Source organism: Onychomys torridus, chromosome 2, assembly GCF_903995425.1.
Source record: "Onychomys torridus chromosome 2, mOncTor1.1, whole genome shotgun sequence".
Lineage (NCBI taxonomy): Eukaryota > Metazoa > Chordata > Mammalia > Rodentia > Cricetidae > Onychomys > Onychomys torridus.
Genome location: NC_050444.1, coordinates 22,471,706 through 22,496,343, shown reverse-complemented (window position 1 = coordinate 22,496,343; position 24,638 = coordinate 22,471,706). Strand labels below are relative to the sequence as shown.

Genomic DNA, 24,638 nt, shown 5'->3' with positions numbered 1-24,638 from the left:
AGTCAGCAAAGCATATCCATTATAAAATTTATAAATTAGCTTGTCCAAGTAACTATTACCTTACTTAATACATTTTTTGTTAAAAAAATATTTATTGTATAGGTATTGGTGTTTTACCTGCATGTATGTCTGTACCATGTCCTGGTGCCCACTAAGGAACAGAAGTGGGCATCAGATCCCCTGCGACTAGGGTTGGAAATGTTTGGAGCTGCTGCATGGGTACTGGGAATTGAATCAGGGTTCTCTGCAAGGAGAGCTCTTAACTACTGAGCCATCTCTTCAGCCCCTGAATGTTTTTTAAAAATATTTACATGTGTGGCTGTGGGTGATTGTATTGGAAAGCATTATAAACTGTGCTTTGGATTATTTTCTGCGTTTTATTCTTTGCAGTTGTAATCGCAAAATGAGGCAGCCTTACCTTAAAGATTTATATGTAAGATCGTCTTTAGTAAACTGTAATATTTTAAGAGACTCAGACGAGCAGAAGACTGACTTAATTAAAGTAGACAAAAGTGTCTCGGATGACAACACTTATCGGGTACGGTTTAGAAAGTTAAGAAAAACTTAATAATCTTAATTTTAAATACAGAGTCCTAGAAAGTTAACCATGTTTTTTTTTTGGTTTGTTTGTTTAGTTTTGTTTTGTTTGTTTGTTTGTTTGTGTGTTTGTTTGTTTGTTTTTATGAGCAATAAATGTTTGTAGTTTTATCAGAGATGGGAATGGGCTACTTTTACCCTTCCTGATTTCCAGACTTTGTGTAATATTACTGCTTTTACATTTTCTAACGATCAAATCAGTTGAAATGATTTTACATTCCTGTAGAAGGAGAAACCATTAGGAACGTTCCAGTTCCTATTTCCCAAAGAAATAGTTCCTAATTTGAGGGAGATACTGTATCCTTTCAAATATCAAAAGAAATCTCCATGTTTTCTCAAAGTAGTATTCTGCATAACTGTCTTGTTGGTTGTCCTGAAACTCAGCTTTAGAAAAGGATTCAGAGATGCTCCAGTAATTTTAAAAATTCAAGACTTGCTGAATGTATTAGTTAGCTTGTCCACATTTTACATGTTGGAGTACTGGTTTTTCTACTATGCACTTTAAAAGTATACTCTTAATGGTTGGATTGTTATGATAGCAGCAGCTAACATTCATTTGATATAGTTATGTACCCAGCACTATTCTGCACTATTCTTTGTGCTTTAAGTCCATTAGTTTATTTCTCACTGTAGCTTTTTACAATAGGTAATTTACAATAATTACAATGTAATAATTGTTTACTATACAATAAATGAAAAGACTCACTAAGGCAGTGAGAAGTTAGATAACTTTTTCCAAATTCATGAAGCATTGCTTTTTTTTTTTTTTTAAGTCCCTCTTGGAACAGTTAGACCAAGAGAGAGAGATGAGGTGGAAAGCTGAGCAAGCTGAAAAGAAACTTATAGATTATATCGATGAGCTGCATAAGCAAGCGAGTGAGAAAAAAGATGTTCACAGCCTGGCTCTCATCACTACAAACAGGTGAGGCAAAATATGACCCTAGAGGTGTCCCTCAGAACATGAAGATTACTGGATGTGGCACAGGAAAAGTTAGGGGAAAATGAATATATGTGACTTTCATGTCATTTGAGGATCTAGTGCTTTCTTGTCACAAAATTGGGGAATTTGGAGTACAAGTAGTTGACCACTTGTACAGGGAAGTGTCAAGTGGATGAGTACTATAAATAATAAGATAAGAGGGTGGAGTAGGGGGTGACATGCTTTGTAGAGTGCCATATTTGCAAGGGGCTGGCATTGGCAAATTTCTCTTTAAGGTTTATGAATCCTAGTATCTTATCATGTACTCATTTTCTGTTAGCTTTGGTACCACATAGCCCAAGTTTCTTAATTTTTTTCTTATTATTTCTTGTCTATTCAGTCTCCTATTTGCCTAAGGATTTGTTTTTTCACCCCAGACTTTCTTTAATATAAGTCTATCCTATTCCATTATGTGAAAATACATTATAGTAACCCCTCCTTTGATTTCTATAGTTAATTCTGAAGTTATCCCTTCAAATAGTTATTAAGTTTCTTTCTGAGAGTTCTTTTGGGGTTGTATATTTTTCTTATCTCTAAAAGAACACTAGGTGTCCAGACTTGCTATTGGCCATAAGTAGGATTTAGAAGTTGTTGCTAGTTCAGTTTTGTGTCTGTAGAGAGGATAATTCCTCTTAGAAGATCTCCTCTGAATATTAAATTGAAGTACACAGTTTCCAACCTGATCCCTAATTTATTTTAGACATTTGGCTGTATAATAATGATGTTTAAAGAAACAAACAAAAAACCCGGTTCTCCCTGCTTCTTTTATATGTTGTACCTGTGTGAGATGAAAAAAGAAATCATGCTAAACATGTACACTGAATGTGTTTACTGTGAGAATCACCATAACTATACATTTTGGTATATTCTGCTCTTCTGTGATTGCTTCTGTCACTATCCTGCCTTATTTATGTTTGAGGGATCACTGTCTCTGAACAGACAGAAGAAAATCCTGGTCAGGAAATGAGAGAATGGCATGGGAAAGGGAATAGGACTCAGACATCCTTAAAAAAAAAGAGCCCTGTTACATGACAGGTTTACAGAGACCCCAGGATGAGTCACGTGGAGACTGTAGAAGACAGAATTTCTCTTCAGAATGAAGCAAAGCTTGTTTTAGGAGTTGTTTTATTAAATTTTATTTCCTTTTGCCTTATAATTGAAATTCCTTTTAGTTTTGGCATTCTTTTTGTTGTGTTGTATTGAGTTTTTGAGGCAGCATCTCACTATGTAGCTCTGGCTGGCCTGGAAATCATTAAGTAGAGCAGTCTGGCCTTGAACTCAAAAGAGCTCCACCTGTCTCTGCCTCCCAGGTGATTGGAATTACAGGTGTGCACCACCATGCCTAGTTTGTCATTCTTTTTTTTTTTTTTTAAACAAATTTAATGTGCATTGGTGTGAGGGTGTCAGATATCCTGGAACTGGTGTTAGAGGCAGTTGTGAGCTGCTATGTGGGTGCTGGGAATTGAACCCAGGTCCTCTGGAAGAGCAGCCAGTGCTCTTAACCTCTGAGCCATCTCTCCAGCCCCTATTTTGTCATTCGTAATCTCTTGTTTTGGGCTATTTGTGATTAATTTTTGCTGTATTTCATAGTATAAGTATTAATTGTAGTATTTTAAAACTATTTCTCAGCTGCTCTCCAGAGTCCATTGAATTTGCGGTGTTTGGAACACACTTGCTCTTTAGCTTTTATACAGTCTGTCTTTGTACCTGTTGTCCACTGTCCATGTTCATTGCTCTCTTGAGAAGTAAGTCTCAGTTGTTCTGATTCTACTTTTATCTACATCCATATTTGTTTGGTATCTTACGAATAATGCCTCACAGCTCTTGATATTCTTTTGTGTGCCTTGTACCCATTGCCCTTAATATGAAGTCTGATGACTAGGTGCCACCCTATGAATAATGTTAGGTCAACTAGGGAATCTCATTTAGTATAGTATCTTCATTGTTTCGACCTCCTTGGACAATAGACTTGTTGATCTAATGGGTTACCAGAAGTACTGTATTTCTGTATTTCTCATGTTTTCAGGTTAGCCCATCCTGAGAAAGAAGCATCTTGCTTCTTGTTCTGTAGTCTTTTGCCTTAGTAAATGGTGTGCCATTAATATTCTGCCAGCTACCAAAACTAGAAATAATAGTTCTGCCACTTCTTATATCTCAAAGCCAGTTGGTATTAATATCTTCTTGATTCTGGATCTTACAATATCTATCTATCTATATCTATATATCTATATATATCCTCTGATACTGAGCTCCTTGTGGGCAGTGACTATACCTTAGTCAATACTGAATGCTTTAAAAAGTTCACATCTAGCCCTAAGCTGAAACACACTTGGGGTAAAATATTGCTGTAGAATAATAAAAGTTTATCTAAGTTTCTTTAATTTATGATGAATGTTTTTTCCTTATAGTAAAACATTAATTTCAAGATCAGAACAAATGCGTATATTCAGTATTTTAAGCCTTAACATTGATTACAGTTTTCATTATTTTTATACATGTAACATTCTTACCATTGCATATATAATTTATGCTTTAGGCTAAAGGATGTTATTTTTAAGGAGAGACATTCCAAGGCTCAACTTGAAATTATAGTTCACAGACTTCAAAATGAAGTTAAAAAACTAACTATTGAATTAATGAAGGCGCAAGGTCAACAGGAAGAGCACCTCAGACACTTGAGAACCCTGGAAAAGGCCTTGGAAAAAATGGAGAAGCAGAAAGCACAGCAGCAGCAGGCACAGGTATCTGAATGGATGAGGGTTGTAGATGAACAGATTGATGGCTTCCTCCCTAAAACTAATTACATGCATAGTAGGCTCCAAAGATGCCAGGCTCTATGCAGAAATTAAGTCAGTGTTGTTTTTAATAGAGCAATTGTACAGCTTGTGGATTATGTCTTTATTCTACCAGCACTTACATAAAGCATTCATAAGAGTTGGTAGAAATATTGCAGGTAGGTAGGCTCATATTATTGAGGGATAGCTTTCCAATCTGTGGGGTACTTGAAGGATTTTCACTTTCATGCATGGCATGGAGCCCTGTCCAAAAAATGTGATGCAAATCAATAGTGTTTGATACCAGTATACTTGATGCTTCAACTTTGTCTGACAGTATCATTCTTATGTCAGTAAAGTTTGAAAACAGCTCAGTTACTAGGTCATACCATTTAGTCAACATTTAGAGGAGCTGGCATAAAATACAATACAATCGGGTAGTTACTGGGTTGGCCATAAAGCACTTAGGTCTGCCAACTTTTCTGGTAAGGACTTTCTCTTTTCTTTCTGTTTTTTTTTAGATACTGGCTTTAGTCATGCTCTCCCTAACATGCTGAGCTTCAGCACGTCCCAAAGCTCTCTGTTACTCACCATGTGGCTGGCAGCGAGCTTATTTCTCCTCCATGCCTAAATCAAAAAGGCGTGATTTTTTTCTCTTCCTCTTCTCCATCTTCCTCCTCAAGGCAGCTGCCAATGTCTACAGTTTGCCTGCCCTGTGGCTTTTCTTTTAAACTAAGGGAACTGCCCTTGGCCTTTAAACAAACTGACCAGATATAAAGTGGAAGCAGAGAGATGATTGTGGGAGTGCTGGAGCCATGTGTACCTTACTCAAATGAGACTAACTGACTTTAAGACACAGAAGCATGAGGATAATTATGTGACTGTGCTTCACTTAGATGAGACTTATCCAAGAAGTGGAGCTCAAAGCCTCGGCTGCTGATCGAGAAATAAACTTACTTCGAACGTCTCTTCACCAAGAAAAGGAGCAAGTGCAGCAACTTCATGAACTTCTGGCATTGAAAGAACAGGAACACAGGTGAATGAGACGTGTATCAAGACAATACTGACATTCAAAAGTATAAAAGGAAGTTTCTGGTTCTGTCCCCCACCCCCACACCAGCTCCTTCCCACCCAGTGACTGACCATTAGTGAAGGCTGACAGGATTAACTCATGAAGGGCCAGCAAGATGACTTAGAGTGCCTGACAAATGTAGTTCCTGATCCACGTGATAGAAGGAAAACCAACTCCTGCAGGTTGTCCTATGACTGCTATGCATGATGCACATTCATGTAATCTGTCAACCAGTCGATGTAGTGAAAAAAAGATTAAGATCAGAATTAATTCATAGAAAATACCATGTTTGCGCCTCGGTTAGATTCAGTCCCATAGAAATAGCTAGGAGCTAAAACCAACTGTGTGACTTTAGTGTCAGCATGAAAAGAAGAGTCTTCTAATAATTTCTATACTTCTTCAAGCTTGACAGAAAAATTGTTCATCATACAGAGAGGAAGCTATGCTAATTAACTTCCAAATAACTATGTGTAAAATCAATCAGTATTTATTCTCTAAAGCAGTAGACTATTAACTTTCTCGACATATCTGTGTTTTGAAGCAAAGACTTGATCTTCCATTAACCTTAGGTGATGGAAAATGTCAAAGGTAACTGTTTAAAGACCTTTGAATTTTTATGGACATAAACTGCACTGCTTTGGTTTCCATTCCAGAAAAGAAATTGAAACTAGGGAGTTCTTCAGTGACGCTGAGCTCCAGGAGGCATTGGCTAAAGAAATGTCCAAAGAAGAAAGAAAGCATGAACAAGAAGTAAAAGAATACCAAGAAAAAATCGATATACTAAACCAGCAGTATTTGGATTTAGAAAACGAATTCCGTATTGCTTTAACTGTTGAAGCTAGAAGATTTAAAGATGTAAGAGTTGATAATATAGTTCTATTGATAAGAGTACCACATTTTAAAATCTTACCCCTATTTAGATGACTGTATGATGTTTAAAAAATTGAATTTTTAGAGCTTGCATTTCCTCATGTAAATAATAGCTAATTTTTTTTTATTGCTGTTGGAAAAATAATTGTGTTAATAAGTGGTGAGATAAAGTGAGAATCAGAATGTGAATGAGAAACCTGAACTGGTACTGCAGGGGCCAGCAAAGCTGAGAGTTCTCCTACCCCACCCCCACCCCCATACCCTCGCTCCTAGGCCAGTGCTTAGTTAGCATTTCTGTTGAACTGAAATTCCTCCACTTTTACTTCAACCATCTTTCCATCTCCATCAATGCTATTCCCAGCCTTCTAGGTGCTTATGCCAAAAATTAATGCCAACATTGACTCCTCTTTCTCTGATATTCCATAACCAGTAGTACCTCAAGAGCTTGTTTGTAATGTTATTTTTAGAATGTAGTCTTCTTTCTTACCACCTTTATATTAAAATGTAAGTTAGATGTTATGCCACTCCTCAACTCTTTTGCCCCTCTATTTTATTCAGAATGATAATCAGAATTCTCTGTATTCTAGCTGATTGCATGCTTTGTCATCTTTCCCTTCACCCATGCCACTCACATCACCAGCCCTTGTACTGTTCCTTGAAGCACCTTCCCGCCTAGAGCACCTTCCTTATATACATACTTACATCCTTTGTTATCTTCTGTTAACCTCTCAATACCAGTGTCATTTGAAATTGAATGTTCCTCTTATAATACTGTACATCCCTCTAAGCTTAAGCTTTCTAGATAGTTTCATTATGCATAGTTTCTTCCTATTGGTATCTTATTAGTCCCTAACTACTAGAAGACAGATTAGTCTATTTTGTCCATTGGTACACTGTAGTGCCAAACAGTGGCTGACATACAGCAATTGCTCAGTGAATGTGTGTTGTACAAATGCATTTTGGTTCTTTCATTCACTAGTTAACTCCTTGGGTAACTAGACAAATGAGTAGCAAACTCCTTGGGTATGTGTTTTATCTTCTAGGAATTAGTAGACTGAAACAAACTACCTTTGAATTTTGTTTTGCTAAAACTCAAGGTTTTAAAATGAAAAATGTAAACTGTTTGTAGAAGCAATATTTTCTGTTTGGGAAGATGCTATTTATATGATTTTGAAATACAGGTTCAAGATGGTTTTGAAGATGTTGCAACTGAGTTAGCCAAGAGCAAACATGCTCTTATTTGGGCTCAACGCAAAGAAAATGAATCTTCCTGTTTAATTAAAGATCTGACCTGTATGGTGAAGGAACAAAAGACAAAACTCTCGGAAGTCTCCAAATTGAAACAAGAAGCAGCAGCAAATTTACAGGCAAGAGTCTGCAGTGTCATTTCCTTGGGGCTTTCGCATCACCTCAAGTGTGAGCAGTGCATTTTAGGAGTACTCAGGACTAACTGGGAGACTGTATTAGTCATTCATTGTGATGTTCGTGATGAAAGTGTACCTAATGAGATTAATGATTTCATAGGTGATAGTGCTTTCGTCAAAGTATCTAAGTATGCCGGCACCTTCAGCCACAGCTCTTGAAGGCAGAGGCAGGCAAAGGGATCTCTGAATGGAGTGCCTTCTGGTCTCCATTAGAGTTATAAATCTATCAGGTCTACATAGTGAGACTCTGTCTCAGTAATAATAAAAATAGGTAAAATAAAACTACTTAAGTAAATTATTTTTATAAAGGTGTACCAGTTGTACAGTGATATAACACAAATTGGTGTTAAGGTTTAAGAAATGCCACTTGTATTACCGCTGTTAATTGGATAGTAGTGGCAGTTTCAGATACACTTCTCTGCAATAGCTTTTAAATTCATTTACATTAGTATTTGTTCTATTTTACCTAGGAAATCAACTTCTGGAAAGTAACTTATAGACTGTTAATTTAAATATTTCATGAGAAAATTTGACAATTATAGGTTTAGTTTTTCTCTTAAAAATTATGGAGTAAAAACTTAGCTTTAGAGAGTAGCCCTTTAGATGTTGGCATTTTATTTTATAGGATGTGTCTTAAAACTTTTGGTGTAAATTTTGGTAATCTTTACTTTTTATTTGCTTAAAGAGCACTTTTTTATAAGATGTAAAGAAGGTACTTTAATAAAAATTTATAGCAGGGCGGTGGTGGTGGTGCACACCTTTAATCCCAGCACTCGGGAGGTAGAGCCAGGTGGAACTCTGTGCGTTCCAGGCCAGCCTCGTCTACCAAGTGAGTTAAAGGAAAGGTGCAGAGCTACACAGAGAAACCCTGTTCTGGAAATAAATAAATAAATAAATAAATAAATAAATAAATAAATAAACGAACGAACATTTATAGTGTATATAATTTTAATGTTTATAATTAAGTGAAATAATTGGTGGTTTTGTGTTTTGGGGGTGTACAGAATCAAATCAACACTCTTGAAATTTTGATTGAAGATGACAAGCAGAAGAGCATCCAAATAGAAATTCTTAAGCATGAGAAAACCCAGCTTATTTCTGAGCTAGCAGCCAAGGAGTCACTGATTTATGGTTTGAGGACAGAACGAAAAGTATGGGGCCATGAACTGGCACATCAGGGTAAGTCAAGTTTTTAAATGGAAAATTGCCATTGTTAGAAAGCAGTACATCCAGATGTCAGAGTAAAAAGGTGCTTCCCTGCCTCCCAATGCTAAGATAAAAGCAGTGTTTTATCTGGTATAATACATATGCATTTACTAGCCAGACAGGAACACAACCCTCTCAGAAAAAAATCATTTCAGCAGTTAAGTTGTTAAAGTGGCCAGGCATAGAGGTACATGCCTATATCTGCTACTTCTCTGGAGGCCGAGAAAGAGGGTCACTCAAGAGCAGCTGAGGGAACGGTAGCTTTGATACTTTAAGTTTTCTATTTGAGTTTATTTCTCACTGATATATAAAAACGTTAAAATTAGGTATTTTCACAGGATACTGTGGTGATACTGCTCTATATTAATAGTAAAAGCATCTAAAATGAGTATTCATATTTGTGACATTTGCAGTATTTTGCATGGATAGAAGTAAAATTGTGCATGAATGAAACCACTGTAGATTTTAGGTAAATCCTTAGTCTTGTTCCCATTTTGATTGTTATTAGCAAAAGAAAATTAATACTCTGTCTTGACATTTATAGATAGCCTAAAAATTATGAATAGTTAGATACTGGTCAAAATAAAGCATTGCTTATTTATTCTATAGCAATTTCTAATGTGATTGTGTTTGCTTCCTTTTACCTTTGTAGGGTTTATAATAGCTGAAATATTTAGAAGGCTTTCTCTCTCCTGTTGATTTGCATTATTGTATGCTGTAGATTATAAATAAGGTTTTTTTTCTGTTTTTCACCTTACTAGGTTAGGGTTTCATAAAGTACAAAAATCCCCAAGTTGTATTGTTTCTAACTGGTAATTGTTTCTTAGGCTCGTCACTAGCTCTGAGTCGTGGGAAATTAGAAGCTCAAATTGAAAGTTTATGTGGAGAGAATGAATCTCTTAAAAAAGCCCATGAAAGTGACTGTGATGCATTGAGAATAAAGTGCAAAATCATCGAGGACCAAACTGAAACCATCAGACAATTAAAAGATGTAAGATTAACCTTTTGGGGGGGGGGGGCAGATTTGAAAAATAATACTTTATAACTGTAATCCTCAACTGTTGTAGATTTTAAAGGGGGAAAGAATATCATGTTTCCTTTTGAAGTTTTTCACCCTTGCTCTTAAAAGTACTATCTGATAGTTATTAACTTGAATCTTGGGGGGGGTTTTGTTGTTATTGTTGTTTTTACTTTTTTTTTTTTTTTTTTTTTTTTGAGACAGGCTGGCTAGGAATCAAGCTAGCCTTCAACTCACAGAGATCTGCCTGCCACTGCCTTGAGTTCTGGTATTAAAGGCATGTGGCACCATGCCTGACTTATTGCCTTTGAAATAACAAAACAAGAGGTATCAGTAAAAGATTAGGAATCACAAGAAAATTTAATATTTTATGTTTAGTATCCTTTTAGGTCTTAATTTGTACCATATTCAGCATCTAATAAATTATTGCTTTTTTTAAAGTGTTTACAAGAAAAAGATGAGCAAATCAAATTACTACAAGAAAAGATCGCTTTTGTAGAAAAATGTACTCAAGAACAACTTAATGAAAAGTGTTCACAACTAGATAATGTGATTGAAAAATTAGAAAGACACAATGAGAGAAAGGAAAAACTAAAACAGCAGTTGAAAACAAAGGAGCTAGAACTGGAGGAGATCAGAAAAGCTTACAGGTATTGTATGACTCATCCTTGCCTCTGAGGAAGTTTTAGATTAATAGTTCTGTGTTCCTCACTTTTAAAGTTACTTCTTGTCTTTTTAGCACACTAAATCAGAAATGGCATGATAAAGGAGAACTACTGTATCATCTTGAAACACAAGTGAAAGACGTAAAAGAGAAATTTGAAAACAAGGAAAAGAAACTTAAAGCAGAGAGAGACAAAAGTCTTGAGCTACAGAAGTAAGCATTAAGTCATGAAGGATGTGGGACCCCGTGTAGCTTTGCGCCTTTCCTGGAATTCACTCTGTAGCCCAGGCTGGCCTCAAACTCACAGAGATCCACCTGCCTCTGCCTCCCGAGTGCTGGGATTGAAGGCGTGCGCCCCCTCCCCCCCCATGCATACTACGCTGGCATGAGTGAAATACATGTACAGAAAGAAAAAGATGCCAAAGGTATGGGGCTGATTAATTTGCTAAGAAGTTATTTTCATACCATCTGTAAAATAGGAAGTAATATTAATTTCCCCTTAATAACTCTAAATGAATATATATATATACATATATATATAAATTTATATTTATTTCTCCTTATAGAATAGTGCTGAAACATAGTAATTTCTATATGAGTATTTTATTACTAACATTACTGGCACTATCTGAATAAAATCTTGCTTGATATAAAACTCAGACCAGTCACTTGACTGCCAAGAGCAATGTAGATTTAAACTACTATTAGCCTGCACAAACTGAGGAATAGAAATGCTTTTAAAAGAGATCAAAGAAAATGTGTAGCTAACTCCATTTTTGGTTTCATTGTAAAAAAAAATATTCAGTAGGAAATAAGGATTTATCCTTGTAATTTATAAATCTATTTTTTAAAGTAATTTGTAAAATTGAAATCTCCATGAAAAATAGGTATTACAATTTAATGCTGGTTTTGATTTCAAGATTCAGAGTGTTATTAATAACAGTCTGCAGATAGCTTCTCACTGCACCCATGAAAAAGCCCACTTAATCTCTTCTGTATACCCATATACATGGGGGTGTTTTCTGCCTTTTATTTTTTTAAGGGATGCAGTAGAAAAGCTTCAGAGCATGGACGATGCCTTTAAAAAACAAGTTGATGCAATTGTTGAAGCTCATCAAGCTGAGATAAAACAACTAACAACTGAGAAGCAGAAATATATTGATTGTGCAAATTTAAAGGTACTGTGAGTTAAGATTTACTTTAATAATCAATATTAAATAGTTTGGTTAAACCAATTATATTTTTGGAAATTAAAAGAAAAGAGACTGCACATTTTAATGATATAACTATTAAAGAACATGTTTTCAAAGCTATCATGAATCCAGGCAACACTTGGGTCATTCATAGATAATAACTCCAGTGAACTGAGTAGTTAGACCTCTGTTTGCATTTGTCCACAATCCTGGCAGTCTCCATGAATATCCCTTTGGTCATGGCAAGGGAAAAATATAATGCAGTCTACTACTGCCTTGAGGAAGGTCTCAGTGATCACTTCCCTATTTATTGGGGCTTATGTCAGTCAGCTTTGTCATTTTGATAAGAATGAGTTTCTGATGGTGCCAAATCAGATATCAGATGCTTTTTACCTCAGGGTCAGACCAAGGTATTTTAACAACCACACAAATATTCTGATATGACTGCTCTGTTGACATACACGAGATTCAAAGTTACTTAAGAACTTTTCATTATTGTTCAAATAGTAATTAAAAAACAAACCAAAACTAAGGTATCTAAAATTTAGGAATGAGTAAGTAACCAAAAAGCATTCCAGAACAGAAGGCACAGTGGTGCATGCTTATCATATAATCTCTACTCAAGATGAGGCAGGAAGATGAAATGTTCATGCCAGACTGGCTACACAGAAAGATGTCTCTCCAAAAGTAGGGAGAGGGGCTGAAAAGATGGCTCAGCTGTTAAGAGCACTGAGCAATCATGAGGCCCAGAGTTCACATACTATCACCCACACAACAAAAGCCAGATTGCCACACCCTGTAAATGCCAATAACTCCAGGTCTGAGGGATCCAGTGCCCTAATCTGGCCTCAATACATTCTCATATTCATACAGACATGTACCAACACATGCACACATAAGTAAGTCTTAGAGACAGAGGCAAAGTCATTCTCAATTAGAATGTGATTAAAATGGAATTACCTGTAGGAATCTAAAGAGAGAGAAAACGGTCTTATTAATAGTTAAGGACATAATGACGAAGTTATTTTACTTGGAGTAAGTGGCAATTTTCCAGTATTTTATTTAACATGATACTAAAGTACTGTGGACAATACCAAATAAAGCATGAACTCGGCTTTTGGCAGAAAGTACTGAGTATAATGTTGGACCTGCTACCAACATGATTTGGTAAAGAGTGGAAGAAACGCTTTCTTATGTGGGTTTTTGACAGACAGGAAACTCAGGAGAGTCTCGCTACCTGAGGTTTATCAGATGTTCAAGTTTGTGTTGAATTAGAAGTTACAAGCCTTTCTTTTCAGGAAGATCCTGAGGGACTCCCTGATGCTGCACAAGTCTGTTTCATGATGTAATAAGTTCTTGAGAATTCTTAAGTCCAAAGGCCTTGCTCCTGATCATCCCGAAGATCTCTACCATTTAACTAAGAAAGCAGTTGCTGTTCCCAAGCCTCTGAAATGAACAGAAAGGACATGGATGCTAAATTCTACCTGATTCTGATAGACTGGATTCACCGGTTGGCTCCTTATTATAAAATTAAGTGGGTCCTTCTACCAACTGGAAATATAAGTCATCCACAGTCTCTGCTCTAACGGCATAAATTTGTCTTGTGTACTAAAGCAACAAAATTAAATAAATTTTAAAAAAAAAGCTAGAAAAATAGAACCAGAGCTTAAAATAATCAGGCACAGGAAATGTATAGCTCATGAGGCATCACAGACAGGTAACAATTTAAACTAGGGAAAGTTGGGGCTGAAGAGTTGGCTCTGAGGTTGAGAGCACTAGGCTCTTGGAGAGGACCCAGTCCTGATCCCCAGCACCCACATGGTAGCTCCCAACCAGCTGTAACTCTAGTCCAAGGGATCAGTGCCCTCTTCTGACCCCCATGGGTACTAGGCATGATTGTGGTAAATATACATATATGCAGACAAAACACTCAAACACATAAAATAATAAATCTGAAACAAAAATAATTAGGAAAAGTCATTTTCTAAGGGAAAAGAAATTGGGAGATCTGTATGAAGAGGATGAGGAATGGAGTGGTGGGAATAGCAGCTGTGTCGGACATGTTGAGGTATGTAGAAGTACCAAGCAAAAGTCTGTAATATGCAGTGCAGGAGTCCTAGGGGAATGTGGGCTAAGAGTGAATGATAATATTTTCTCTTCAATGTGAATGACAGAACTTTTACACATGCTGGAGGGACAAGGATTGCTTTGGGTGGGAAGTTGTATGAGTTGGAAATCTTTAAGGGGTGGGTGTTCTAAGTTGACTTGGCATTGATAGGCAGCTGAGGGCAGTCAGAAGACTGGGTTTCTGTTCTCTCTGTAAAACAGGAATTTCACATTTTCTAAGCTCAAAGTGCAGTTAAAACACATTGCTCTATCTCTTTCAGGAGAATGTTTTGAGGATCAAATAGGTAATATACATGAAAGTACTTTATATAGTTTTCCATTTTATTGTTTGAAAAAAGTTGCCTCTTACTAACTTCATTTGAATAATCACAAATTGTAGAGTACATAAAATACATCATTGACTTTTCAAAATGCACTTAAATTTTTTTTTTTTAGAAAATTAAAATGTAAAATGTATACATTGGTTTAGGTTCAACAAGTTGAAGAAGAAATGCGAGGACTTCTGGAAGAAACATCCAAGAACAAAAAAGTAATGGAAGGAAAAATTAAGGAACTTGTGTGTGCTCTAAGTGAAATTCAGAAAGAATGTGATGTTGGTAGGAACCAATTTAATTGAAATGGACCAACAGACCTATTGTAAAAATGATTAAATACTGTAACAGTAGCAACTGCTATGACTTTGAAATGTCTCTTTCTACACATTTCCTTATGAATATATTTTAAGAGACTTGATGAAATAATTGTATGTGTAGGTTTTTTATAATAAACTATTGATTATATATATATAAGAAGGACCTATCATAATAATTAGACTTAAAGGACTTTTTCTTGTCACTGTGCTGTATATACTTTGTTGGTAATTACACATTCATTTATTTGCAGACTTGTAAGGAAGGTTAGAATTTGACTATAGGAGAGAAATGAGAGAAAGTAATTGTTGTTAATCTTGTGCTAGTGCAGAACTAATTATATTTATAGGTTGTCTTTTAGTTGATGTAGCTCTGTTCTTTTAAAGTCTATATGATTAAAAACAAAAAATGAGTTGTCATTCAAAAAGCAGGTGTAGCTCTCTCCACATGATGCAGTTTCCTCTTTTCTGGTGCATTGATTTCATTAAAGGTGACATTTGTAGTTTTATAAACATTGTCTCATCTAGAAGAGCACTGCAGTCCTCCCGTCATTCACACTTTGAGAGACTTCTGACTTTGCAACTGGACACACTCACTTCACTTCCAGAAATGTCTTGTACTGCTACCTCACTGTTGTCGCCTCTTACATTAGAAAAGAGATGTCTCCACCCCTCTGTCATTTCTGAGAGGAAGAAAATACAACATATTTGAAAACTCCTATCATTAGTAAATTAAATTTTAAAAACTAAATAGAACCCAAATAACCTTTATTCCTAAAGGGAAGGTCTTGTGTTATTCTTATAGCCGAGCTACATACTGCAGTCTGTGGGCCATTATCAGATCCACCAACATATGTAATAGGCATCTTGGAAACAAGATAAAGAATAGCTGCAAACCTACTAAATTTTATTTTAAATAGTTAACCTATAGATAAATTTTTAATAAAAAAATCATGATAAAAAAATTTTACCCTTAGAAATGTCAGCCAAACTTCAATCAGTTTGAGAAGGAACAAGAAAGTCCTTATCGTAAACAATACCAGTTGGAAAGAATTCTATTAAAATAACTGAAAGACACTGATGAATATTAATCTACATTGTCAGTCAACCTGCTTTAAGAAAGTTGCTAAAGAAACTAAGGCAGTCAGAAAATTATACCTGACAACTCAAAAACCCACTAAAGGAAATGATTTACTATAAAAGGTAATTATGTGGGTAAATTTTTATATAAAAGATTAGAATTTTGGCTAACTGACATAAATTACTCTTGTTGGATTTATACCATAGAAGATAGCAGAAAATACCGGGAGTTTGGTAGCTACAGTGTATGTTTTGTTCATATTATAGTATATTAGTATCAAACTGAAGATGATTAGTGTTCAGATGCATAGTATAAACCACTGGAGTATCAACTAGGAAAATAATGTCCCAAATCATTAAAGTGCCAAAGCTAGGCATGATGACATACAGTCACCACCAGGAGACTCTAGAGGAACCCAAAAGCCAGCCTGGGCCACATTGGAGGCTCCACATTGGAGTGGCAACAAGGGGTTTACTGACCTGCTTCCCAGAAAAATAATCCTGATGGTAAAAGTGTTTTAAGACTTTTAGAAGTTGTCCTAATTAGATACAGCAATTGAAGTATTTATTCAGCAAAAACCTCAGTAACAATAGCAAAGGCCTCAGTAATGTATAGAGACATGGCATTCCCAGCACCATCACTTTAGGACAGTGAAACTCCACTAGATGGTTGTGGGTATGGGCAAGTCAGCTTTCTTCTCCCCTTTGTATCTAACCAAGGGATGTAGTCTCACCAGAGTGGACAAGATGTTAGGGTTATGCATCGCTTCTGAAACTTAATAGGCTATATTATGGTAATCACAGCCAAGAACGGAGGGGAGTCCATCCATCCAGCTCCCATTCATGACATCAAAAGTATTAATTAGTAGGAGTCTAGTTAACCAGGTCAATATCAGAGGTTACCTCCTGGGAGAGGTAGACCTAGAAGACCCAGACCAAGGCTTCCTATCTTCATCTAGCACCTGAAGTAGAATCTTTTGGGTTTGCATAGAGCCAGGTCCAAAGGGATTGAGTTTATTTGAAACAAAGTGGAGAAGTTCAAGCTAACAACTTTCTAAGAAAACAACTTCCTTATAGGTGAACTAGTAGTTTATCAGATAAAACTAGTTAGTGACCTGCAATCAGGCTGAACTGTCCTATGCGTTGTGGGTGAGTCTGCAAAGTAGCAGATACTTGAGAATTTCATAAATATATTCTTAAGTCTCCTGATACTATACAGATAGGAGGCATCTTGCTCAGGAATGTCCTGTTTTATTTTAAAATCATCTGTATTATTAGAAAATTCTCGTTCTTTATTGTTGTACGGCCAGGTTGAGTCATTTTTCTACAGTGTGTTGGTAGTTCAAAATACTCAGGTTCTCACTTACCTACTCGGGAATAAGAATGGCATCTAGGGAGATGAAAAGGGATACCACTTACAGTTGGGTCCGGAGGAATTAACATGTTAAGTGCTCTTGACTTTACTGATACACTGCTTATAGTGTGTGACATCACCTTCCTGGTGTTGATCTTTATTTTTTCTTCATGTGTCTGTATTATGTATAAAGACATTGCAAACTGATTTTCTGTTGCGTTTATTTCAGTTGCTCTTTTAATTGTGTTCTGGAAAATAGCATAATTGAGTCCTTATAGCTTACAATTTGGCTGTTCAATATGTTATAAGAGAAGTAAGAGAATCTCTATAACTTGGCAACTTCTTAATCATACAGATTCTCAGGCCCCAGGTCAACCTCACATACTAAGCACACCCTCTCCTACCCAGCTCCCCTATGCCAAGACCCACCTTTTAAACAGAAGCACTGAATGATAGGAGTTTATGTTCACATTTAGGAAGCATTGGCTGGCCCAGAGCTCTGCAGTTTACTTCAGCTGTATTCCTATCAGTGCTTTGTGAAACTTCAAGTTTTTAAGTATCTGCCCTGAGTAGAGTCTTCACATCTATGCTGGAGTTTCTATATAGCTGTCTTACTAACTTGCCTGCTTTTACCTCAGATATATTCTTCAGATATAACTTCTTTTTTGGTAGAGCAATTTCTGCCACCCCAGATCACAAATGTCATTAGGAGTGCTATTTGTCAAATCAAATCTTGGTCTATTTTTGTGATTCAGTTATGGTTGAATAGGCTATACAACTGGTTCTGTTGAGTAAGATTTTAGTGTAAATGATGATTAAGGCTTGTAGTTTGCCATTGCAGTATAATGTAGCTCATCCTTTTGACTACTTTTGCTACTGCTTCAATGTCAGGTAAACATAATTTCTACTTCAGGTTAAGGTCTGTTCATGTGCATTTGGATATGCTAGATGGAAGATATATGCAATTTTGTGTTTTTTTCTGTGATATTCAATTAAATATAATCCATGAATTCAAATGGTAGCTGACAGTCTAATTCTTATCTGAACCAATGCCTGCCACTTCCAATTTCATGCATTCATAAGTTTTCTGTCTGGTGGTAAGCTCCGAATTGGGTTGGCTCAGATTTATCAACATGGGTGATATAATGTGGAGGATGTTCCAGGGAGGCTATGGAATACTTGGTGTGCTCGATGGAAGCAAACACCCCATGGACCCTGCTTAATTATTACCACATATGTAATCCTGAGTACACCATTTCTGCTTGTTGACAGAGTACTGGGCTCCCCTATCTGTGAGAAAGAGGAATGGCATGCTTAAGTTCATAATAGGAATATAGATCATGGTATGATTAAAAACAGACAGTATCAATCACCCATTGGTTGGAAGCAGGGGGGGGTTGTCAGATAATTCTTACATTCACTGAAATACCAGAAGTTTTAGGAATCATTTGGTTTTCTTAATCTAGGGGATTCTCCAATAATTATCTAGCAATTTATCTTTGGATCTAAATTCTTGACTTTAAAGTACCTCAACTAAACTTAGTGATCTTTGAATGCTGTGCTATGAACTTGGGTTCTAGTATGTACTTACATCCCAACTCGAAAGTTACACGTACAACTAACCAAATTCCCAAAGCCTTGATTCACTCTTCAAGACTGCTGAGCTTCTTCCAAACTGAGAGTGTCAGATTCAGAGGACTCGTTGAATAATTTGAGTAATAACTAGTAAAGATAACTCATTGTTATCCTTGGGAATCCCAACACACTTGTACATGGGGCAAGGTCCTGAATGTTTTCAAGGAAAATAGCTTAACTCTTCACATTTTGTCAAGGTGTCTGGGAATACCAAGCAGTTCAACCTACTCTGGTACCATTTACGTATCATTGATGGGGCTAATGCTAAGTGTCTTTAGGTTAATAATAATATTATTATAAGACAAGTAAATAACTTCTGTGACAAATAATGAGAAATGGACATATAGTGGGGTAAAAGCTTAGTAGTTGGCAGAAGTCTGGATAAGTCATCTGAGTTCCCATATATGGGCATATCATGCTAAAAGAGGATACAGAAGAATGGGAATGATAAGGTGGTCCTAATTATACATAGAATTTCCTTCTGCTAGAAATCTCTCTGCTGCCCAGTAGCTGTACTGTTAGGGACAAGAGATGGGTCTCAATAGCACCAGCTTCAGTAAGTGACCACAATCTGGTTTTCCATTTAATCCACCACAAAAATAGATGTAAGGGCTGCTGGAGCTTAAGTGGATGTTTCCAGCATATTATTTCTTATATTTTAATTTTATGTGTATGAATGTTTAGCCAACATGTATGTCTGTGCACCCTGTGTGTGCCTGGTACCCATGGAGACCAGAAAAGGGTATTACATGCCCTGGAATTGGAGTTTCAGAAGGTTGTAAGTGCTAGGAATTGAGCCCAGGAACTCTGGAAGAGCAGCCAGTGCTCTTAACTACCAAGCCCATTGCCCCAGCCCCTCCAGTGTATTCTTGTTGAATTTTTTTTGTTAAAACAAACACTTCTTTATATTTCAATATATATAATATCTATAAATGAATATGTATGACTTTAAGTTCACTTAATCAGATCACAAGCACTATCCTAGGGAAGGTGCAAACTCAAATTCTCATTGCTGAGCTGGTGAGATGAGTCAGCTAGTAAAGGCACTTGGTGCTAAACCTGAGTACCTGAGCTTGATCCCTGGGACTCACATAGTGGAAGAAGGGAGTTGACTCGCAAGTTCTTCCTGGACCTCTACATAAATTTATGCATGCACAAAAATATAATACAGTTTTTAAAATCTCTGTGATATAGTAGAGAATAAGAATGTGAATCAGGTTTAATTGTATAAATACCTATACAATTAAAACTAAGATACTAAAGAAATGGTTGAAGACACTAGAAGACCATCCATGCCCAAGGATTGGAAGAACTAATACTGTGAAAATGAATATACTACCAAAAGCAGTCTACAGATTCAATGCAACCCCATCAGATCCCAGTGACATTTCTCATAGAACTAGAAACAATCCTAAAGGCTATTAATAGTTAAAGCAGTCCTTAGTAGGAACAATGCAAGTAGCATAATACCTGATGTCTATTTACATTGTAGAGCCTAGTAACAAAATAGCATAACACTGGCATTAAAATAAACATGGCGACCAAAGGAACAGGACAGAGGACTCAGAAGTAAATCCACGGAGTTAGAACCACCTAACAGTTGAGAAAGCTCTCAAGAATAAACATTAGAGAAGAAACAGGCCCTTTAACGAATGATGCTGTAGAAATTGGGTTTACAAATGTAGAAGAAAGTATGTCAACATCAACTACCATACACGGAAACAATTAAAAAATGGATCAAGACCTTAATGTAGGATCTACAACTCTAAAATTTCCAAAGGAAAACATAGCTAACTCATCTCAAGGTACAAAGGCAAGGATTTCTGAAAGACTCCAATAACACAAGAAATAATGCCAAGATTTATTAATACAAAGGAATTATGTGAAATTAAGCTTCATCACAGCCAGACAACCATCAAAGTGAGTGAAAGCTTATAAACTAGAAAGCAAAAGCTTTGCCAACTACATATTAATTAGGCAGGAGGTTAAGACGAAAGATAAATGAAGAACAAAAGTTTAGCACCAAAAAATTCAAATCATCCAATCAATAAATGGGCTAAATAGCCAATATGTACCTGAAAATGTGTTCAACATCTTCACCCTCAAGTAATTACAAATTAAAACTGCTTTGCTAGTCCATACCACCCCAGTCAGAATGTGATCCTGAAGAAAATAAAAGGTAAATGCTGGTGATGTGGGAAAGAGAAGGATGCTGGGAAGAGGAACCTTTACGTTACTGATGGTAGGGAATTTAATCTCATGCAAGCACTTTGGAAGTCAATCATGGAGATTCCCGCCACATAACACAGCTATGCACTCCTGGATCTATACCCAAAGGACTGAAATGAACATACCATAGAGGTGATGATTGCTGCATTATATACTATAACTAGGAATGGAACCAGTCTAATTGCCCATCAACAGGTAAAGGATGAGGAAAGTGTGATACATAAACAGTGGAATTTTATACAACTAAAGAAAGAAAAAAATGACATTTGTAGTGGAATAGCTGTGATTAGATTCACTGTTAAGCAAAATAGGGCAGATTTGAAAAAATCACATTCCCTCTCATATGCAAGACCTAAATGTAAAACTATATATACATATGTGTGTGTGTGTGTGTGTGTGTGTGTGTGTGTGTGTGTGTGTGTGTGTGTGTATTTAAGGCCATGTATCAAGATGAGGGTAATGAAGAGCTCTTACAGGGCTCAGGAAATAGATGTAACAGGAAAGCCCAGGGACTAAGGGGAAGAAAGAACTGGGGAAGGAGAGGGACAAGGAAAAGCAGTGGGAGAGAGTGAAGTGAGAGCAGAGTAGCACTCCTACTGATGTGGAAGTCTGGATGAAAAGCGTTGCTTTGAATGCTACCTTTAAAACTGATGGCAAAGCCACTCTTCCAGATTATTATGTATGCTCTTGGCAAAACGGAAGAGTGTAAGACTGAAAATCATTCTGCTGAGTGCCAAGTGTGTGTTTAAATACAGTCTGTACTTGCTGTTCACACTTACGGGATACAGACTTTCCAAAGGCCTTGGCTTTTCTGTCGTATCGCTGCGCCGTGTATGCTATGAGCAGAGCCATTTGTCATAAGAGGATTAACTATCCTTGGAGCATGTTTTAATGTAGAAAATGCAGAAGGTAGATATTTGTATATAAGCATTTGAAAGGAAAAATAACCAAATCTGGTTTTAGAAAATTACAAAAAAAGAGGTATAATATGACTGATAGAGAAGCTTTTGATGGATTGTTAGCTCAAAGGAGATCTAACAATTGAAAGTTGCAATTATCCATGACCATTGAGTAGGATTATTCATTTAAAACTCATTCAGTTACATCTGAGGACATAACTCAGTGCTGGGGCACTTATTTAGCATGCACAGGGCCTGGGTTCCAAAGCACTGCCCTATCTCCACGGGGGAGGCAAAAGAAAAAAGAAAAACAATTAGTTTACTGCCATCAAGATTTAAAAATTTTGTTTTCTTGAATATTTACTATATTATGACAAAGTAGCACATATTAATTTATCCTGTATATATGAAAATAGCATATGTTGTTTTCCACAAATGTCACATAATTAAATCCAATAAGTTGTGGCCTAATAAATTATTCTTTTCACCATCAAATACTTGCCCCTCATCCCTTAGCCCATTCCTGAATTGCATAGTTAATTTTCTAAAATGTATTAAAACTTATTCAATAATATTACATTACACCATAATATCTGTCCTACAAACCTATGTGGCTAACCTAAATTTGTTGGAAGATTGCTGACATGGAAATATTACTCCACAGTGAAATACAAGTTAGTTCCACTGAACTAGCAAGTGTACAAAATCTGCCTTGGAGCTTGCCAACCTGGTTTGAACACTGACTTGAGGTAAAGAGCTTTGAGGCTTTTCTCCGAAACAGCAGACATGTAGTAATTGATCCTTTCTTTTTGAAAACTGTCTCTTTATAGCCAAAAGACATGGAAATTGAAGTCAGACTGAAAAAGCATGATGTTTTGGGTCACCTAATAACTGCTAAGTGAACAGTATGCAATAAGTGACCAGTAGCATCTTAAAGGTTATTTGTATTCTGGTTTTTAATGAGCAGAAATTTCAAAAAGATCCAGCAGTAATAAAAACGACTTTTTCACCATCAATCTCCTTTTCAGCAATGTTTGGGGAAAAAGAAACATCATTATTTTTCACTGTGCTGTTCATTGTTCGCAGGGTGACTGGGCACGCGAAGACTGAGGCTGAAAAGCACCGCCCTGCAGGTCATGTTCTCATCTCAATTGCGGATGTGCTCCTGAGGGCTCGGACATGCGCACCAACATTTAGTGTTCTGTGTTTGGTTATGGTGATGACAGTTGCACAACTCTATATATTACAACCCAAATCAAAAGACTGGATTGTGTATAAATTTTACATCTATCAGATGTTTTTACAACAAAAAATAAAGGCAAAGGTCTACATTTATAACAGTTTTCTCTCTGAAATTTGGGAAACAGTAGTTTAATTGTTGTTGTTTTTTTTTTAATTTAGAATATCAGGCAACAAAAACACAAAAGATTTTTATGGCTAACTGAAATGTTTGCTAATTTGTTAATACTTTAATATTTGAAACCCAGCAAATTCAAACAAATGAAAATCTCACTGTGAAAAACACAACTATTAATCAAAAGTTTAGAGTCAATAGTCTTATTGGTCTTTTTAAAACATCTAAACTAATATATTAAAATGTGTTTACAAAATTACCCAGATAATTGAGGTATGCTGGCTTCCCCAAAACTAACCTTTTGAAACTCTAAGCTCCAATTCCCTCCCCTCTTATGCTCTTTGGAGACTAGGAGATCATTACCAATATGTCTTCCTCAGGGTGAGATTTTCAGGGTGGCAATAGTGTCTTTGTAGGAAGAGAAATCCAAAGCTGTTCAATAGCCACTCAAAAACGGTGAAAAAAAAAAAAAAAATCCAGCATCCTGGTTGGGGATTTAGCTCAGTGGTAGAGCGCTTGCCTAGCAAGCACAAAGCCCTGGGTTCGGTCCTCAGCTTAAAAAAAAAAAAAAAAAAAAAAAAAAATCCAGCATCCACAAGCTAGGAAGAGGCCCCTGCCTAGAACTCGGCAATTCCTTGATTCTTAGACTTGCAGCCTTCAAAACTGCCAGAATTTAAATTTCTATAGTTTAAATAACCAGTTTCTGATGTATTATGGCAGCCTGAGCTAAATAAGACACACATAAATTGTTTTAGAAATAGTAATTTTATTTCTCATCAATTTATGACCCAGCACACGAGTTCCTTAATCAAATCTCAAAAACCACTTTCTATTATAATAATTCATAAAATTTGTTGATTTGCTTAATATAAAATTACCTAGGCAGTTGTATTAACTGTTTTCAATTTATTTTAAATTCTTTATCCCAAATTTTGTTGTGTTCTTTGGACTAAAACATTGGCTAATAAACTAATGTCTGTGAAGGGAAAACAGCATTTTTGTTTGAAATGGTTTCTAGGATTTACCAGCTGATGCTGTCAGTTCCCTCTCATTTCGGTGATTTTTTTCTATTGTTAAATTAGGCATTCTTTCATGTAGGATATGTCCTCCATTATTTCCTGCCAAATGCTGTTTTTAGTCACCTAGTATTTGTTAAGTGTGAACACTATTCAATGTGTGCAAACACCAAGTTGTCAAAGATTTTTTTTTTTATATCCTGATTCTCAAGTTTGCAAGTAAAATGAAGGACGGGAACACATTTCCTCCTCTCATACCTGTGTGATTTCACTATCCATCCGTAGTTTAGGATATCACTAAGCACACGATGCTGCGAGTGCCTAAATAATGCGATGGCTGGGAAACAAAGCAATATAACTGGGTAAAGAACGCTATTAAAGGCAGGTAAGGCAAGAGTTGGGAATCTACCGCCTTCAACAGGCTTTGGAAAGGACTGAGGATTGACGCCGCGTTCTCTATTCCCGCGAAGATGAACCTTAACAACACCTGCACCTGATGTTGGTGCCAAAGAGACACCA

General features: G+C 36.4%; 1 protein-coding gene across 5 annotated transcripts in view; it reads left to right on the top strand.

Annotated features, from left to right (window-relative positions):
* Positions 1-23,084, top strand: part of Lrrcc1 (leucine rich repeat and coiled-coil centrosomal protein 1) — a 31,655-nt gene extending 8,571 nt beyond the window's left edge. For 3 of the 5 annotated variants that reach the window (XM_036177682.1, XM_036177679.1, XM_036177683.1), the window contains 12 exons: positions 391-538; positions 1,371-1,519; positions 4,113-4,317; positions 5,247-5,386; positions 6,076-6,277; positions 7,474-7,659; positions 8,721-8,895; positions 9,750-9,913; positions 10,382-10,590; positions 10,680-10,817; positions 11,647-11,782; positions 14,394-18,007. In XM_036177682.1, the coding sequence (XP_036033575.1) occupies positions 391-538; positions 1,371-1,519; positions 4,113-4,317; positions 5,247-5,386; positions 6,076-6,277; positions 7,474-7,659; positions 8,721-8,895; positions 9,750-9,913; positions 10,382-10,590; positions 10,680-10,817; positions 11,647-11,782; positions 14,394-14,540 (1,999 nt within the window). In that variant the 3' untranslated portion in view covers positions 14,541-18,007. Of the gene's footprint in view, positions 1-390; positions 539-1,370; positions 1,520-4,112; positions 4,318-5,246; positions 5,387-6,075; positions 6,278-7,473; positions 7,660-8,720; positions 8,896-9,749; positions 9,914-10,381; positions 10,591-10,679; positions 10,818-11,646; positions 11,783-13,095; positions 13,590-14,393; positions 18,008-22,835 lie in introns of those variants that run through there. The other 2 variants (XM_036177681.1, XM_036177680.1) reach the window with 2 other exon arrangements.
* Positions 23,085-24,638: the final 1,554 nt, after the last annotated feature.